Source organism: Haplochromis burtoni, unplaced genomic scaffold, assembly GCF_018398535.1.
Source record: "Haplochromis burtoni strain Fernald_Lab_line unplaced genomic scaffold, NCSU_Asbu1 Contig_126, whole genome shotgun sequence".
Classification (NCBI taxonomy): domain Eukaryota; kingdom Metazoa; phylum Chordata; class Actinopteri; order Cichliformes; family Cichlidae; genus Haplochromis; species Haplochromis burtoni.
The window spans coordinates 65,925-85,052 of NW_024582487.1; the positions used below are offsets into that span (position 1 = coordinate 65,925).

The 19,128-nt window shown below is 41.9% G+C and overlaps 1 protein-coding gene across 6 annotated transcripts in view; it reads right to left on the reverse strand.

Moving 5' to 3' along the window:
- The window catches only part of col12a1b (collagen, type XII, alpha 1b), a 149,016-nt gene that overhangs the window by 34,436 nt on the left and 95,452 nt on the right, over positions 1-19,128 (reverse strand). For all 6 annotated transcript variants that reach the window (XM_042224027.1, XM_042224026.1, XM_014336010.2 and 3 more), the window contains 14 exons: positions 18,719-18,848; positions 16,938-17,080; positions 14,933-15,062; positions 12,636-12,755; positions 12,340-12,486; positions 11,573-11,689; positions 9,231-9,383; positions 7,730-7,804; positions 6,143-6,282; positions 2,197-2,320; positions 1,975-2,118; positions 1,541-1,705; positions 1,423-1,461; positions 1,192-1,330 (listed from right to left, as the gene is read on the reverse strand). In XM_042224027.1, coding sequence (XP_042079961.1) covers positions 1,192-1,330; positions 1,423-1,461; positions 1,541-1,705; positions 1,975-2,118; positions 2,197-2,320; positions 6,143-6,282; positions 7,730-7,804; positions 9,231-9,383; positions 11,573-11,689; positions 12,340-12,486; positions 12,636-12,755; positions 14,933-15,062; positions 16,938-17,080; positions 18,719-18,848 — 1,766 coding nt within the window. The remainder of the gene's footprint in view (positions 1-1,191; positions 1,331-1,422; positions 1,462-1,540; positions 1,706-1,974; positions 2,119-2,196; positions 2,321-6,142; positions 6,283-7,729; positions 7,805-9,230; positions 9,384-11,572; positions 11,690-12,339; positions 12,487-12,635; positions 12,756-14,932; positions 15,063-16,937; positions 17,081-18,718; positions 18,849-19,128) is intronic.

Consider the following 19,128-nt stretch of genomic DNA (forward strand, 5'->3'; position numbering starts at 1 on the left):
CCAGCACTGCACAGACAGAGCCGTAGACTATGAAGGACGTTCAATACACTAGTTTCACAAAACCTCAAACTTCAGTCAGATATAACAAGTATTCTGATAGTTGTAATCAGCTTCCTTGTTAAGCTGGGCTTTCTACTTCAGGCTCCAGGTGTGTCTTCACAATCCGAGTGATCCACTGAGGCAGTCCCAAGCCATCCAAGAGGTACAGTATAATCTCTCCAGCGTATCCTGGGTCTGCCCCAGGACCTTTTTCTGGTGGGATAGGTTTGAAATCCCTAACCTAGGAGGCACCAGTATCAACAGGTAAATGGACAGCTTTGCTTTGCACTCAACTCTCCCTCTCCACCACAATACATTGATTAACACATCAACACAGACGCTGCTTCAGTCCGTCTGTCAACCTCCCAACCCACTCTGCTGTCACTCGTCAACAAGACCCCAAGATATTTAAACAACTACTCATCCCTGACCTAGAGTGGGAACTCCATCTTCAGAGGTGCGGATTTTCATCCCAGCTGCTTCACACTTGGCTGCAAACCACCCTATTTCATCACCTAATGAGGCCAAAAGCACAACATCATCTGTGAAGACCAGAGTCCAGATTCCGATGAAAGCGGAAACCTTCTGCCATCTGTCTTTTTTTTGTGGCAAAGAGCAGGGCTGGCAGAGACCAACTCTCACTGGGAACGGGTCTGACTTATTACCAGCAAAGCGAACTAAGCTCTCACTACAGTTGTACACAGACAAATGGCTCATAGCCATAGGTCGATCACCCCATACTCCCGAAGTGCCCACCACAGGATGCCCTGACAGATGTGGTCGAATGCCTTCTCCAAGTCCACAAAACACATGCAGACTAGTTGGGCAAACTCCCACACACTCTCACACAATTTTGAGAAGATAGAAAGCTGGTCCAACGTTTCACAACCAGGACGAAAACCATTGATCCTCCTGAATCTGAGGTTTAACTAACAGGCTGACTGTCCTCTCCAGCATCGTGGTATAGACCTCAAAGGCTGTACCACGGTGCTTTCAAAGTCTATGAAATAGAGCTCAAAGTTAAAAGAGAAGGTGCTCAAATAAAAATGAGTGACAAAACCTTAAGAGGTTTTAGACTGTAAAGAGCAAAGGTAAATGAGGAGTAATGTGAAACATTTGGGCGCATATAAGCCTGTGACCCGTGAGACTCACGTAGTAGGCTGAGTCAGGAAGGCGTTCTTATGAAGTCTGTATGCTGTGTAGCTGTTGAAGGAGCCGGGTTCCATGGAGACGCCTTTGATGTAACTGTAGGTCTTCTCCGTCAGGTTGAATGCCTCCAGCATCCTGAAGCCTGAAACAACCAATCAGGAGCTTGCCTTTAACTGCAAGATCATTCAGACGAACAGTGAATAAGTCATGAATTTCTCTAAAGTTTGTATTTACCAGGTGAAGTAAATCCATTCACAAAAATTAAGGGGCACGCTGTGGACAAAAACACACAGAAATTAATTCACTGAAACACATGTTAAAGCAACGTTTGTCTTTTTTGTTCTAAACTAACAGGAAGTTGCAGTTTCGCAGATGAAGGTGATCAGGTTTTCTTTGATGGTGTTGAAAGCGTCAAAGTCGTCCACAACGAAAACGTGTCTCTCGCTGGGTTTGCTGCCAATCTGCTGCAGCTCGATGAAATCCATGTCAGCAACACCGATGGCAAAGACGCTGTAACCTGAGGACGGCACAAACCAAGGCAGTCAGAACACAAACAGACTCTTGGCTTATCGGCTTCATTTATTCTTCCAGTAAGAGTCTAAACAGGTAATAATACCCAAAAATGGATACAAAATATTATTGAAAATTCTATCCAGCACAGTTTCATTAATTCTGATGAGAACCAGCTGCTTCTGTTTGGTCTGTAAACAGTCTGTTTACAGCTGTTTGTAACAGAGCTCATCTGGGACACACTCGCATGGAGATACACGTTTGTGTGACATCTACCTGCGTGTTGGAGCCTGGCGGCGTTCTTCTTCACCTCATCTTGAGAGCGTCCGTCAGTGATGGCTACCACCACCTTGGGGACATTTCTCCTCATCCCGTTTTCAAGAGAGAAGGCCTTCTCATAAGTGTGTTTCAGCGCCTCTCCTGCTCAGAGGAAAACTGTGTCAGATCAGCAGATTCTTGTTTGGATCTGTACCTGTGGCCTGTAGCATGAGATCAAACCTGTTTTGGTGTTTCCTCCTCGGTAACGAATGTAAGAAGGCGCGGCCATGGCGAGGCCTTTGTCCTTGTAAGCTTTCAGCTTGAACTCTGTCTTAGCGTTGTCGCTGTACTGCACAAATGACACCTGGGTGGAAAATAATGAGAAAATTAGGGACTTATCATCCTCTCTGTCACATCAACCCTCCTTCACTGCATCCATGAACTTCCTCGGTGGTGTTCCACATTAAACTTCCTGTGTCCAGTACATCCATTATCCCCTCTCTGCAAACGTCCAAATATCTCAGCTCCGTCTCCTTGACTTGCTGGTTCAATAAAGTTTAACAGGCACATTTTGGAGACAAACTCGAGATTAAGCCTCTTCTGTGAGAATGTTTTTTACTGGTGGGAGAAACCAAAGCTCCAGAACAAGACACCCTACCAGGGTTTGAACTCAGGACCTTCTTCCTGTGAAGCAACTGTGTAACCCTCTGAGCTACTATTGCTCCTTTTCACAATATGAGCTGTGATATTTTCTTGTTACTCGACATTTCTCAATACAGTAGTAGTCTTATACATATTTGCAAAAATGTCATGTAGGAAAATAATCAAATTGATTTGCAGGAGTTTGTTTTCTTGTTTAGGTTTGATTAAAAGTCTAAATGTATAGCCTTGGTCAGCACAGCAGTACCATCGCTCACAGTAAGAAGGTCTTGGGTTCAAATCCAGCAGATGTCCTTCCCACGCCTGTGTGGGTTCTCTTCGGGTACTCCACAGTCCACGAACATGAATGTTAGGTTAACATGTGATTCTAAATTGATAGCAGGTGTGAACGTGATTGTGAATAGTTGTGTGTCTCTGTGTTGACCCTGTGACAGCCTCCTAATCTGTCCAGGGTGTACGCTCGGCCTCTCACCCTTTGACAGCTGGGACTGGCTCCAGATAAGCATAGATGGATGGATGGGTGGAATCTATGGCATCTATGGCAACTATACATCACTGCACAATCTACAGCATGGGTGGGGAACTCCAGGCCTCACGGGCCGAGTCCTGCAGGTTTAAGATATCACCCTGGGTCAACACACCTAAATTAAATGACTAGTTCATTACCAAGTCCCTGGAGAACTTCAAGGCATGTTGAGGAGGTAACATAGCCATTTGAATCAGCTGTGTTGGATCAAGGACACATCTAAAACCTGCAGGACACCGGCCCTTGAGGCCTGGAGATTCCCCCACCCCTGATCTACAGCATAGCCCAGTGTGCACTTTCCCCCAAAAAGTGGTCAAAGTGCAAAGACTGAGTTTGGTCTGACTGGGAGTGACATGAATTATAAACTTCATGGACTGAAACTGTGCATCTAGCTTGCTCACAGTGCTAAAGCAATGAGAAGTATTGGTCCAATGTCGATGTGTCATTTGTGTCGACTTGATTTTGAAGTCTTTCCTGTCTCACTAAAAGTAACTGTTCAACACTTATGAGCTACAAGATCGACCCGATCAGCTGACTTTCACTCATGATGGGAGAGCAATGCAGACACTTCAGCGCACAGCATTACGCAGCACAGCAACGGGGGAATAAGGACTTTCAAACAAGCTTAAGATGGCCTTTATGTATAAAAACACGGAATAACTTGAAGGGGACTCAGAGAACACATCCAGTTAAGGGGTTCATTTTGAAATTCCTACAGAAAGCTGTCTGTATCCAGAATTTAACGGGCTCCTCCTGTTTCACTTCCCCACAAACTTTTATGAAATCTCATTTTTGCATAATCTTTTTGACAGACAAAGAAATGACTCAAGAAATTAAAAAGTAAATGGGCCAGTGAGGGGAAAAAACTGGCCCTCCAACAAAATTATTTGGCCACCAGACATTGGCTCGAGTTTGACTTTGTTGTTCAGATAAGAACTTACACATGCTTTTTTCCCCCTCCCACAAATGCATCGCAGACAGACATTTGGCTACAGCATCATTATACAACACAGAACATACATGTTTCTAATATCCGCTTGCTTCTCTAAAGAAAATATGCACATGCACTGCTGTCTCCCCTCGCACAGTCATACACTGACCAATTCTATACATCTACCAGTATTTAAATCAGTGGAGCAGCTTACAAATCAGTCTTCTCTCATAACCATCTTTTATGGATTAAGAAACTAGTATTTTTGGTAAGAGAATGAAAATCCGCTTTATTGTGCAGCAAACAAAATGTTTTCTCATCCAGATGGGCCAAGTAGTCTTTGAGGACTGTCAGAAGAAACTGCCTTAAGGGATGTCAAACAAGCTAATAATATAAACCTAATGGATTTACTTTTTTAGTGAAACAGATGCTTGGCTCTGTGGCTAAAATATAATACAAATAGAAGCAAAAGAATCCCAACGAATACTATCTTAGACTCAAGGATTGTTCATTTTATCCTGATTGGGGATATGAGCCATTATAGCATCCCGGGATGATTTTAAAGAAGACGAGGTTTGTGTCAGTGTGAAATAATTAAGACAGCTACAGAGGTTTTGGACCACATCGGGCTTTTAATCATATTTTTATACGATGCTGTCACACTTGTCAGCATGAATGTACCTTTAAATCCAGAGCTCCCTCTCTCTGGAACAGGCTTATATATAATCACCGATTCTTTAAATGCCTGCAAAACTCGGTCGGAAAAAATTCTGCATCGCCAAGAAAGCTTTTATAGCCTTTATTTCATTTGCATCTCCCTCCTTCTTGTTTTGTCTTGTTGTCGGCTGTTAGTGATTACACTTGATTGAATTCTCGTATTAGGGCGGATGTTTTATAAGACCCCTGGCCTCCTGTTGAGGTGAAGTTCTTTTATCATGAGGTTTCCATTGTGAAAATAAAAACAAAACCACCACTGGATGATGCTGGGGTACGGAAGTGTAATGCATTCACTTGAGAGAAAAAAAAGGTTTCTGAATTAATGAGACATGCAGAGCTCAGCTTCATTCACGGCATTGCCTCCCCCAGCTCAGTTTAAGCCATTTTTATTTGGGTCTGGGTTTGAAGCACTGTCACATACTTGCTTGGTCAGCTGCTACTCAGTGTAGATGAGAACTTCTGGCAGGATTTTGGGGGATTTCATTAATTCAGACAAACAGAAAAGGTGAAATTTTATTGAATGAATTATTTTCTTATTATTTAATTATTTTCTTGGAATCTGATCAGAAAAATAAGCAGATTTCTTTTGTATTTTATGAAAAGTTTTTGAGTGTCTCCTCTAAATGATCTTAACTTAAAGACTTTTTAGCATCACCATCTCCATGAGACATGCTAATTTGCATGTAGCTAAGACACCTTCATGCACTGCTAGTTAGATGCTAACTGCATTTCATTGGCTTGGCACGTGTTCTCTGTGTTCTCTGGTTCTAAGAGTATTTAAAAGTAAAATAGGAGGCAGAGCCTTTAGCTTTCAGGCCCCTCTTCTGTTGAACCAGCTCCCAGTTTGGATTCAGGAGACAGACACTATCTCTACTTTTATAATTAGGCTTCAAACTTTCCTTTTTGCAAAAGCATATAGTTAGGGCTGGATCACGTGACTCTGAATCCTCCCTTAGCCATGCTGCTATAAGCTCAGACTGCGGGGAGGACTTCCTGTGACACACTGAGCGTTTCTTTTTTACTCCTCGTCTCTCTATTTTCTCCTTTTCTGCCTTTTCACCCCTCAACTGTCAACCGCTCGGAGTAGATGGCTGCTCTGACTACTGCAAATGGTGCAGTAGTGGTTGATGTGAGGGAGCTACCTGAGTGGAGGTGCAGTAGGTAGAGCATGTTATAGCCTGCGCTGGCCTTGCATGGCCCATTTGACTTCACAAAGATTTTGCACTTTTTATTGCAGGGTCTCACTATATAAATCACTGTGAGGTAACTGTTGTATAAATAACACAGAACTGCACCGGGTGCACTACTCCTCCTTGTCAGAGGGAATAACTGTCAGTGTTTTCAGCACAAACCTGCATCCCTGAGGGTCCGATGACATCAAAAGCGCCAATCATGTCGGAAACAAAGTGCACCACCTTGGTGAAGCTCTCCTCGCCGATACTCCACGAGCCGTCGATGAGGAACACCACATCTGCTTTGGCGCCTTTGCAGACTGAGGCAAAAAAAAAAAAAAGAGTCAATGAGTCCACAGGCCAGTTGTTGCATCATAACATGGCATAATTGGCAAGCTGGAGCACATTAAAAAAGTCAGCTGATAGTGTGCAACAAAACAAAACGCCTGAGACAAATGCCGTGATAGAAACGTTCGCGATAATTATGGGTCCCACTGATAAAAAAACAAACAAACTGGCAAAATAAAACCGGGAACATTTGGTCTGCATAAGGACCAAGCTCTCCCTAATGCGTTCCTCTCACATGAAAACGAATTGGGCGAAAAGTTTTAAAGAATCTTGGCCTCATGTGATGCACCCCTCTTTATCTTCTCCGCCTGCTCTGAGCTCTATAAACAACTTTCACACAGCACCAAAGGACACAAACAAATTCTCTGGACTGCACTCGCTTTCTTTTTCAACACCTGAGCTGTTGGTTCTTAACGGGTGCGCTCCCCCGCGGGGCCCACATGTGGTGGCCATTAATCCACCGCTAGTCCGAGTTGGATCCAGGAGGACTCTGCGTTCACAAAGTCACCGTCAAGGATTTTCCAAACACGGCCGAGCTTGAATGAAAGGACTTGATCCGTTCAGTCCTGGGAGAGTTTCTTGGGGAAATATTGGGAGATGATTCACATAGAATTGGCCCAGTGAGAAGCCAACAGATGGAAGCCTTATTAACCCAAGCTAAACTCTGATTTTGTAACTTTTGCTGTCAAAATTCATTATTATTTGTATTTTTTATATTGTTTTATTAGGAAAAAAAGGCAAAGACTCTGGAGACAGATTCCAAAATGCACCTTTAGTCTCCAAACATCTGAGATTGCAAAGCAGCACGCAGGCCTAATGAAACAGCAGAGTCAGCAGAAGCAGTGAGACTGGGGGAAAACAGGATTTACTAGAAATGTTTGACATGTAAAGCAACAGTTAACAGCTGCTGGTGTTTGCTAAGACAGTCACTGAAAAAAAGCTGCTTCTTCTGAGCATGCCCAGTTGAGAGGAGACCCAAAAACAGGCTGGAGAGACATCCCATCTACCTGGAACACCAAGAAGCTAAAAGGGTGTGCTGAAACTGAAGTTCCACTAATGGCCACTTGAGGTAGACTACAAAAGTCCTTAGAGTAAAGCAGAAAAAAAAACACGTACACAACCTGAAAAATTTCGACCTCTATGATGTCTGTATGCAGGGTGAGTTTTTATAAAGATTTTCACAATCAAGAATCAGCATTAAATTAAAGATTAAAGAACTTTAACCGTTGGGTCACAAATGTTTACCAATGAGAAAGAAATCACGGTGGTAGCCACAATGTGAAAATTGAACCTTCAAACAAGTTATTGGCCACATATTGTGGGCTGCAATACGTCTCATCAACCAAAACACAAGAATGCATTTCAGATTCAACTCGCCTTCAGTTGGATTATGGATTATGGATGTCATTAGAGGTTTACCTGCCCATCCAGGGGGGATGGTGGGTGGAGCTGTTGGAGTAGGCGGGGTTGTTGGGTCTGGAGTTGGCTCCTGCACTGTGAGAGACAAAACAAAACAAAACAAAACAAAAAACACAAAAAAAAAATGTTATCAACATATTTGTAATAAATACAGAATCGGCGTAAACACGGCGCGTGATGAAGTCATTGTTTTGGAGCCGCACTGCGAGATGATGCAATTCGCAGTTGGAATCGTGCTTCATGTCTCAGACACCATGACTGCACTGTGAGTGGGCGTGTCGGAGCCACGCAGCTGTTACTACGATCGTGTTCTCTTTGGAAAGGTGGGCTGATCCACTCGGGACGTGTTTTTATGTGTTTTTCCGTCAGTGATCCAGATGCTGTTGGTTTGTACTAAGAATACATGAAGGACAGATTAATGCGAGTTTAAACTCATTTTTATTTATATTCCCTTCAACATAAGATGACATCTTAAACAGGTTGGATTACTTTGAAAACCTTTGAGCTGTCTGCCTGGCACAAAGGATTTTTCCAGCCAATTATGTAACGACTGCCACATGCAGCACTGCATGCAGTACTTTACATTCTTCTTTACATTCAGTGTTTATATTTGTTAAATATTTTTGATGCATTTTATAAATAAGTTAAAACATCAATATAAAAAACTTGAGACAGCTGAAGTGGACAATGTCACTCGCAGGACATTTGGACCACAAAGTATTTTATCACTATTTAAAGAACTGATGAAATTATATTTCCAGATCAAAAACCCTGATGCTTTAATTTAATTATTAAAGTGCAGGAAGTTATTCTTGTTTGTCGCGCTGCTCAGATTGACCCAAATTCAGGATGCGGTCTCATTCAATGAAAGAAAGGCAATTTTAAAAATGACCTCAAGGCTTCAGATGTTCTGCCTGATTAAACTACACCTGCTTTCCGGCCCGAGACCACGCTGTCTTAAAGTTTATATATTTTGACTTTAAATTTGACTCATTATCTCCAGTACACTGTTGTTCTCTTCTTTATGTTTGTTTCATGTATTGTGTGTATGTATGTGTTTGTGAGTGTGTATTCATATCTTTGTGGGGACCAGGATATTGGTCCCCACAAAGATATGAATACACACTCACAAACACACTCACAAACACACAAGTTTCAAGGCATTTTTGAGACTCAAAATGTGGATTTAGTGATAGGGTTACAATTCGGTTGTAGTTAGGTTTAGGCATTCATTTTTCATGGCCAGGGTAAGGGGCTAGGGAAAGCATTATGTCAAGTAGATGTCCCCACAAGATATAAATACCCGACCTCTCTTTTCATAGTTGTGCTCCTGCCACTGGTTTGATTCTCTGATTAAAATACTGCACTTCACGTTTTCACAGCAGTGAACCAGACCGGTCACATTTCAAACACACTCTAGTTTTTGTGCATTTATTAAGGGCAGAATTCTCTCGATTTTCTAGAGTTTTCCTCCTCACTGCAGAACTTTCTTAGTACTTACAGGTCCTCGCTTTGGTGCTGACTCCTGGGCCTTCCAGATTTGGCGTCTGAACGAAGACAGTTGCGGTGTACAGAGCATCGGGAGAGAGTCCGTCGAAGCAGTACTGAGGCAGGCCGGCGGGAATGGTGATTTCATGCTGTCCTTTACTGGATGCTACAGAGGAATCAAAAACACATGTAAACACATCACAGTACAGTGGAGTGGTCTTAAATTAAATGATGGACTTTTCTGAACATGCTCAAAAGTTTCATCGAGGTTTAATAAGGTTCGACCTCCCGATCGGCTCATTTAGAGTTTATTTCCAGGTGCTGTGGGCTCAGTGTGATTGGTTCCTGTCAGAGGGAAACACTGACTCATGTTCTTCAGTCACGAGTTTTTTCGAGATGGCTGAATCGTCATGCCCTTGTAAAACACACCAGTGACTTTTATACAGTTTGGACCCTGAATCATGTTGAAATTTTCCTGTGAAGAAAACTAAGATTTTTACTCACTTCATACATCTCCTGAGTATGACAGCATTAATAATTATTACTAATGAGTCAAAGATTACTTCCCCAGGTGCTTATGTTTCTGGCTTGTAAATTAACACCAAAGCCTGCTGGCTTGTGACGCTGGCACTCTCTGTGTCCGTTTCAGCCTCATGAGGGACAAAGGAGGTTTATTCTGCAGCATTTTCATGGCTCTAGTTCCATTTTAAACCATCTGTGTTTGTATTTGAAATCAATTCCATGTTAAAGGCAGTCACTTACAAATTAATATCCCTGTACATTTTAGTATACATGTTGGGTAGTCTACCACTTCTAATATTGCACCTCTTGCCCACTGACAGCTGGGATGGGCTCCAGCTAAGACCTTAAGACAGTGGGTGAGCCTCAGAGGACTGCAGAAAGTTTCCAAAAGAGGAAAGGTTTCTTTGAGCACCTCTTAAACTACCTGAAAGCCCTTGCAGGATTTGTGACCTCATAGTCACTGACCAACCACACTTCATGACTGTTGTCTGTAGTTTAGTGGACTTTTTGTTACTAAACAAAGAAAATAAAGATTACTTTACACACAGAGCACCCTGACCCTTCCAGTGAAATGTTTATCTCTCTGCTTGTCTCGGCTGCTGATAAATTGATAATAAGATTTCTTATTTACTCTGAGCGCTTCTGCGAGAGCAAACAAACAAATCGTGTTTATCGCACGGGCGTTTTGCTGTCCCAAATGCACTTCAAGTAAGTCGGATTCAACGCTCCCCGCAGCTCCGCTGCTGCAGATATCTTCAGAATATGCCCAGTAACATCAACAAGTTGTGATCGATCATGTAAATTAATTTGTGCAAACACGCACACCTCTCAGAGAGACCAACTCCAGAACGGTGGCCCTCTTTCATCAGGAGCAAAGATGCACTCAGGTCCGAGCTGAGAGTGCGTTGGCAAAATAAAAGCCCTCAGACTATTCAGCAGGATATCAGATAGCCTAGAGTCTGAACCACATGTTCCTCTTCTCACCACGGATGTTAAAACATGGAGGCAGAAGACCCGTGCTCACCGTTTTTCCACCCCCTCATCTCACCGCTGGCTCCGACCGCTGTTTGCATTTCCACTTGAGAACAAACAGTTGACTGATTTGTTGACTTGAGCGTCTGCTGCGTCTCACTGGGACGGCTCCTATGGTAGCGGTTAACCACCATCTGCCTCACGCTAACAGACCCGTGTTTGTTCTGGCAGCCCGAACACCTAATGACTACCATAACGATATTTAAACATGGATACTTTATCTCCACGTGCGAGTATGAACCAGATGGACCTCGGACACTCCAAAGTCATTGAAAAGGATGTAATCTTTGCAAACAGAGATGGAGTTAAAGCTTGGTGGTCGGGCGCCTTCAGTCTCGGTCAAAACTTGCATCTTTTTTGATCAATAACCAAAAATAGGCCTGAACTTAAACAGCCTCAGGGAGGAAATTACAAGAAAATGTTTGAGTCAAAACAGTCTCTGCAGCATCTGCAGAGATGATCTCATCTGCAGATATGTTTTCAGACATCTGATGGGAGTCTTATTGCACACTTTACCACATGCATCAATTTAAATATGTCACTCTGAATCAGGATCACTGGCAGATAGAGCCACAGCACAAGATTAATGCATCTGCAGAGAAATGAAATATCAGAAACTTCTGATGAAAATCACTGCAGGTTCTCTTCCGTGATCTATCCAAGGACATGTTACACAACCATGTGGTTTTGGATCATTTAGAGACTTACATAGAAAAGGTCTAAGTGCTATTATTATTACATTACTATTATTACACACAAAAGCTGATTATGATATTTAAAAAGTGATGTGAGGTGACTTACGGTCCGCTGGGTTGAGTTTAATGCGGTAAGACGTGGCCGCTCTGTGTGGCGTCCACTTGATGCAGAACTTGTCGTGGCCGATGGCGTAGGTCTCAATGTTGGTTACGTTCAGGTAGACTGAAAAAAAAAAATCAGAGTTTAAGCACAGTGGAGGTTTATGCTGTTCATATGTCGGACGATTCATGTTTTTTTAAGCTCTTTTAACAACTGATGAAAAATAGAGATTCTCTATGAGACAGGAACTGTTTAGCTAAACAAAACGAAACAAAAACAAACAAACAAAAAAAGAGTACATCTGATAATCTGTTAGCTGCACTGCCTGATGGAACCAGGTGAGTAACTTTAGGTAGCGAGAAACTTGACTGGTATTTCACTTCATGAGCCCATTTCTTTTCAGGGCTCCTGGTGTAGCTGTTTTGTTCCACACCTGAGAGTAATTACTGTCCAAACAAATCGTGCCAACTTGAAAAAAACTAACAAACACCTGAGGCCAATATAACCAGACAAAATAGTAAACAGGTGTGAACATGCCTTTAAGTCCAAATCTCAGTCAGCCAGAAACAAATCTGAGCAACTGAAAAGACATCAGATAAATCCTGGGATTCTCTCTGGTCCTAAGTTAAAGTGTCAGAAGTGACTGGACGTGAAAATTCAGGAGGGGTTAACAAGAGGACGCCAAGGTCCAGTGAGTTTTTTAAGAAACAATTATGAGCGACATTTGAAATAAATCAGCAGTTTGTGCGTCTAATTACGCTTCCTGTACGTACGTGTCGTCCCCTGGCCAATGAGCGGCGCGCTCACGCCGCTGGTGTACTGTGCCAGCACTTTGACGTCGTAGGTGGTTCCAGGCTGCAGGTTGGTCAGAGTGTAAGAGCTCACGTCTCCAACGAAGAAGTCGATGGGCTGGTTCATGCCTGGAAACACAGAGCGGAGAATGAGAAGTGAGTGAGAAACTGAAGAGAAGTAAAAATCAGGTGACAGCTTTTAGGAACCAAGACATTATTCACAATGTGTGTGCAGAGAAACATGTTTGATTAACCGCAATGGTTTTGTTAAGGCTCACCTGCAGGGGTGTAGATCAGCCGGTATCCCTGGATGGGTGCAGTCACCGGGTCCCAGGCCACCCTGAAGCGCGTGTACCACTCGTCCAAGATCCGAAGGTTTCTGGGACTCAACATGCCGACTTTGACACAGAGGAGGCATCGAATTTTAGACATGGTAAGCATCAACACGCAGGGCTAAAACATGATGCTAATGTGCAAGTACCAAAAAACTGCAGTTCCTCTATTGGCCACTTAGACTGACTGCAAAAGTGACTCAGCCAGCTTAAACTCTCCAACTTTCCTGATGAGCCTTGAATCGCAAGTTTCAAGTCATATTTAATAAAACTTAAAGCTAATTTAGTAAATTATGGCCCCATAAAGTCAGAAAGGAGGTTTATTGTTTGGGTAGAGAGGGGAGAGCAGCAGGAGAATTTCTGGCTTTTTAAACTTAATCCACTGCAGCTTCATGTGCAACAAAACAGAAACAGAAGCACCAGTGAACTTCTAATTTGTAGTTTGCATTTGAATGACACAGAACTTTATTTTGGCTGTTTTTCTTTCCTTTAAATGAACCGTAAATATCAGCCGTCCACACACCGGGGAGCGTTTTACACCTACTGTGGCAAAATTTTCAGTGAGCTCAGAGTTTGGAAGCTGACACGCCGTCTTCTCGCTGCTGTTAAACGCTAGAACAACCCCCTAGCCTTTCATTAACTTGATACCTGTAGGTTGTTTAAACCACAGAGCATTGTTAAAAAAAAGGGGGACATTTTCTCAGTAATAATAAAAATCAGCCTCTTCCTTTCTGGCGGTCAGGAATGAGCCGCCTTAAGTCAGGTTATAAGATTCATCCTATGTAATAGAGGTGTTTAGATTTGGGTCTTAGTCTTGTTGAAGAAACCAGTTGGTGTGTGTCCAGAATTGGACGGATGCCTGAAAGAGCCTCACACACACATTCTCGTTTTGATATCTTAGTGAGGACATCCAATTGACATAATGCCTTCCCTAGCCGCTTAGCCTAACCCCAACCATCAAAAATGAATGCCTAACCCTCAGCCTAAACCTAACCATAAAATAAATGTAACCCTGACAATAAACCACATTTTGAGTCTCAAAAATTACTTTTGTCACTTTTGTCCTCACAAGTGACTGTTGGTCCCCACAGTAATGTTCCAATTTTTGGACCCCACAAAGATATCGAAACAGGTACACACATACATACATACACACACACACACTCTGAGTGTCTGCTGTTTGTATAACTAAGCCTACTGCTCGCCGATCGAGTGCTCTCCCCTTTAAGTCCAAACTCTTCACACTAACACATGCAGACCCTGATAACTGACGCGCACTTAATGTATTTATTTTCTCTGTTACTCCTCTAACTCACTCCTAAGTGCTACTGCGGTCGCTGCGTTTAAGCTCCTGGGTTCAATGCCTCAAAGCTGAACCACCACAAAAGTTGCTGAGGTGCTGGATTACATCCTAAATGTACTAGAATTGTTTGTAGCACGATGCTGGTGGAGCGGATTGTGAGGTTTACCTTCCACAGACGGTCAATATCAAAATCAAAAGTAGGAAATATAAAAGGGGGATTTTTTTTTTTTTGCTATTTTCTGATAGATGGTTAATAGACTTAATCAAACAAGATTTATTTCACGTTTGAATACAAGTAACGACAGAAAGTTTAAAAATTTATATCTAAGGAGAACTCTGTAAGACCAAAGATGGAAGCTGTCCACTCTCTGCCCGCAAAGAGCCAATCAGGGGCCGCCACAGAAAACATCTGAGCTAATCACTTCGTTTCCACACAGTAGACAAGCAGCAGGTATATCTACTTGTTACTGTAGAAGTGATACAGGTAGTTACATCTGCTCTGTTAATGAAACAGCCATGTTGTAGGGCTTCAGCATGTGTAGCAGACATACAGAATAACCTGCAGGAAAAAGATTTAAAAACTTTATTTTGGGTAAAACAAAAATTAAATATCGAGCTTTCTGTTTAAATCAAACTTGACTGTTGATTCTACACGTGGAGTTTTTACATACTGCTGGCTATTGCAGTTAAAGTCATGGATCTCTACTTTTTAATTTAGTTGGAAGCTTTTAAATAACTTGAAAGATGGCTACTGAGGGGTAAAATTTGCCTTCTAGGAGTTTGAGAAAGCCTGTTGTTTACTACAATCGGCCCAGCTATGACGCCAAATGTGCAGAAACCCTGTGACAGCTGCAAGGGATTGTGTAATATCACAAGAAAACCAACATTTCTGAAAAGCTGCCTTTGCTAGAAAACTAGAGGTCAAAGAGGTTTTTATTACTTGTACGTCCGTTCCCGTTGAGGGATCCTCCAGGCCCCTCGGCGTAGATGGCCTCCACAGTGATGTTGTATGGGGTGTCTGGGAGCAGATTCTGAAGCATGGCATTGTTTCTGTTTCCTAAAACCAGAGTCTGAAGATCCAAACGGCACAGAGTCAGAGATTTTCAGTAGCCGAAGAAGAAAAAGCATAAATCAGTCAGGAAAGATTTACATCCAGAGCGCCCTGAGTTGCTTTGCTATCTGCACATCTGCTGCACATGGTATGTGTAATTGGTGAGCGGAGCTGACCCAGTGCTCCCAGTCACAGGAAAAGCTGCTACACCTGCTTTCCACAGAGTTCCTTCCACACATGTCTGTGCATGTATGATTTTGGAGATTTCTGCTTCCTTTTTCTCTCTTATTCAGTTTTTGGGGAGTTTTCCTGTTTTCTAAATCAAAGATCTAAGAATAAAGGGTGTCATGTTATATACAGAGAGAGACTATAAACTGTGAAGTGAAGATGCCTCAAACCACACATCCTCCTTGCAATGAAGTCAAATTCTCGATTATTTTGCTTCCTATTTTTTTTATAGATTTTTATTTATTTATTTTTTTGCTATCTTAACCAGTTTACTGAAGTGCACTGATTAAGGCCATAACCCCATCAGAAAGTTTTCAAGTGACAAGAAGAGTCCTTTTACCAGGGTGGACTTCTTTTTGCAACCAAAGGAATCACCCCCTGCTGGCCAATATAAAGAATGCAGGCTGAAACAACTTCCTACTGCTATGCCCTTATATCTTTTATATACAGTCCATGTTCAGTGGTGAGTTTTGCTCCCTGTTTAAATAAAAGTAAAATAATAGAAAACCATTTGGATTCATCTGGAATTTGAATCAAGGACCCAAATATTAGTTTAAATGAGAAACGGTCATTAAAATCAATTAATCAAAGTTAAATTTGGGTAAAATTTTATTCCAAATTTTAGTGCGAATAAATTTGGTTTGTGCAGTAAGATAAAGAGAAGAGCCTGAAAAATACAAAAACTGTTGGTGGTGCACAATTTTACATTTTAGGCTTTAATATTTTAGAAGACTACTTCTCTAATAAACAGGAAATAACTTCTTCAGCCTTGTGAGGCAGAAAATTGCTTCTCGGTGGGATTATAGAAACTGTGTACCAACACGAACCTTCCACACTATTTACAGATGCTAAATTGATCACTTTGCATCGGTATAAATAATAGTCGTGAGCTCTTTGGTCAGTCCCAGTCTGGAGAGCTCCTTTCATCGGCATCCCTCTGCTGCAGTTAGCTGACTCACTCTGAGCAAGTGTTAGACTAACGAGCAGAAGGGAAGCACAGCTGGGCCGTCTCCGCTCTCCACCATCGTTCCAACTTATTATTCAGAACTATTAATAACGCTATTATGCCCCAAATTATACAGTTTGTTTAACTGAGCCTGTAATTAGTCTCCCTAATCTGTGATTTATATCCTGAATGAGGCGAGGGAATCCTGAGATGTGACTTCACCGCATAGTCCGAGGGGGACGTCACAGCGAGCTGTGAATGGCAAGGGTTTGCGGCCAGTTTATCCAAAACAAAACACATCACCACCTGAGATTAATCCCTCTTTATGGGTTAAAGAGAGAGTAAGAAATACACTTGAGGTTAGTGGGTCTGATGCATTTCCTCCGAAATGACTTCACCAAAATGTCTCAGCCTCTGAGGTCGTTTTTTAAAAATTTTATCATCAGTGTGCGTAGTTTAGTTTCTGCAAGGGTAAGACCAGCTTTCCTTCAGATAATACAGGCAGGTAATCAGAGTGCGAAGGAAAGTATATTTACCCCCAAACAGGCCACTAAACCATTTTGGAAATGTGACCATCACTAATGCCTGATTTTAAATTTGTACTGACTGGCTCCTTCTCTGGGACGACTGCTCTACTTTAGCACTGTTACCAGTAACATGTTGATGTTATCTGAGATGATTTGATATTGTGGACGTCAATGAGCTTAAAGTTTCACTTACGGACTCTGTGATGGGGTCTCCAGTCATGGGTGCGTAGGAGATCTTGTACTGTCTTACGGGCCCTTCAGCGTGATCCCAGCCGATGGTCAGGGTGCTTGTGGTGGCGTCAAACACACGCATGTTCCTGGGACCAGCACGGGGTACTGCACCATATCAAACAGAAGCAGTGTAGGAGAATATTTTTTAATGTATAAATAGAAATATATTTTTCTAATTCATGAATAAAAGATTATTTGATTTCTATAATGCTTTAAATCCTACTATAGCTACACTATATACATATACTCACTTAACCTCTATGACCACTTCTGGTTCTGAAGTTTTACTTTACTGCACCCAGAGTTGAATCCTCATTTACATATAATGGTGCCCACGAAGGCATTTAGTTATACTAGATTATTTCTCTTTAAGGGCCCCCTCCCTGAAAGCCCACTTTTTTTTCTGTTTTTTCAGAATAAAGAAAGGAATAAATAAAATGACCAATGGAAGAAAAAACATTTTAACTAAACTCGAGAATCAACACAATAACAGACCTGTGAAAAACTGAGTATGCCTCATGATTCAGTAGGTTTTTTTTTTTTTACAGCAATAATGTAAAATATATTTTATCAGTACAGGCCCTTCCACACGAACTGGACTCATTAACATTGTTGAGGACTTCTGGCCCTCTTTTCTTTACAGCTTTGATTCACTTCATTGACTTTTGTGAGCATTTGTTTATGCACAGCGTTCTTTAAGGTCCCACCACAGCACTTTGATCAGGCTGAGGTCTGGACTCTGCCTGGGCCATTTCTTTTCTTTTTTCAGTCATTTGTTTCCATGCTTGTGATCATTGTGCAGTTTGGGTCGAGCATTAGCCCGACAGACTGGGGTGAATTTGCTGGGACATCCACCCCTGATAGGACCGTGGCATTGAGTTAACACACCTGAATGCTCCAGACCTGCCAAAACTTCAGCTTTTATAGAGGTGCTCACACTTGCTGATGATCAATTATTCAAGTGCACTTAAATATCAGCATTTGACTTCTTATCCTCTATTATTCTATGGAGGTAGTGAGGGTGTACCTATGTTAGCTGGCTAATGCTAACATAGCTTCTGTAAAGTTGTCTGTTTCCTACCAAATTATATTAAATGCCATGGTTTGCTTTTAATATCTAAAAGACAAAGGAGACTAATAAACCTGAATGCATAGAATATCCCAGTTGCATGACTACTGAAATTAGAAAAACTAAATTTAAAGTTTTGCATATTAAACTTTGTCCATCTTTACTCTGCATCTCTAAGGTGCCAGTCATATCACTGACTTGTTTCCAGGTAATCCAATAAGCTATAAAATGTTCACGCAGCTGTTTCTTCTTAGTACCACCTACTTTTCCAGCCTTTTGTTTTTCCATCCCAACTTTTTTCAGATGTGTTGCTGCCATAAAAGTTCTAAATGAGCTAAAGATTTTTATGAAATTGTAAAATATCTCAATTTAAGCATCTGATACGTTTTCTATTTAAAAAATTATCACATTCTGTCTTTTTGGGTTTTGTATAAAAGATATTAAATAATTAATTTTCCATACAAGGCTCATTTGTTCATTATAGTCGGAGTTTTACGATCCTCTCCAATGATATGATCCAATATTTGCTAAGAGGAGTGCAGTCAGCAACCCGAAATTTAAATATACTTGTACTTATTGTGTTTTGCATCACTGCATGCGACAGATGTAAACTATTGCGAGTAAGTTATGTGATTCTACACACCATCAGAATGTGACATTGTCATTGTGCTTACATGTTTTGCCATTGTCCTTCACCGCTGATCCCTCGCCGTCGGCGTACAGAGCGGTGACAGTGACGGAGTAGGGAGTATCCGGTATCAAGTTGTCCAGGAAGGCGTTGTTAATACTTCCTGAAACCAGGACCTTTTTGGAGAAGAAACGCGGGAGTCAAAATATATATTGATATAATCATCAAAGAGGGTCTGCCTATTCAAATGAGCCTCTTCACGCATCACATACAGATCTGGCAGGAGTAATATACATAATGACCTCAGTGCTCATCTTGCATCAAGTGTTCGACAAGGTTTCTTCTGCCAAAAGGTTCCTCAAACACTAACAAAGGCTTGGAAGGTGAAATGCTAAACAAACCATCGGTCAGCGGGAGACGTGTTCTAACAACACGAGTGACTGCAGACTGTCACTG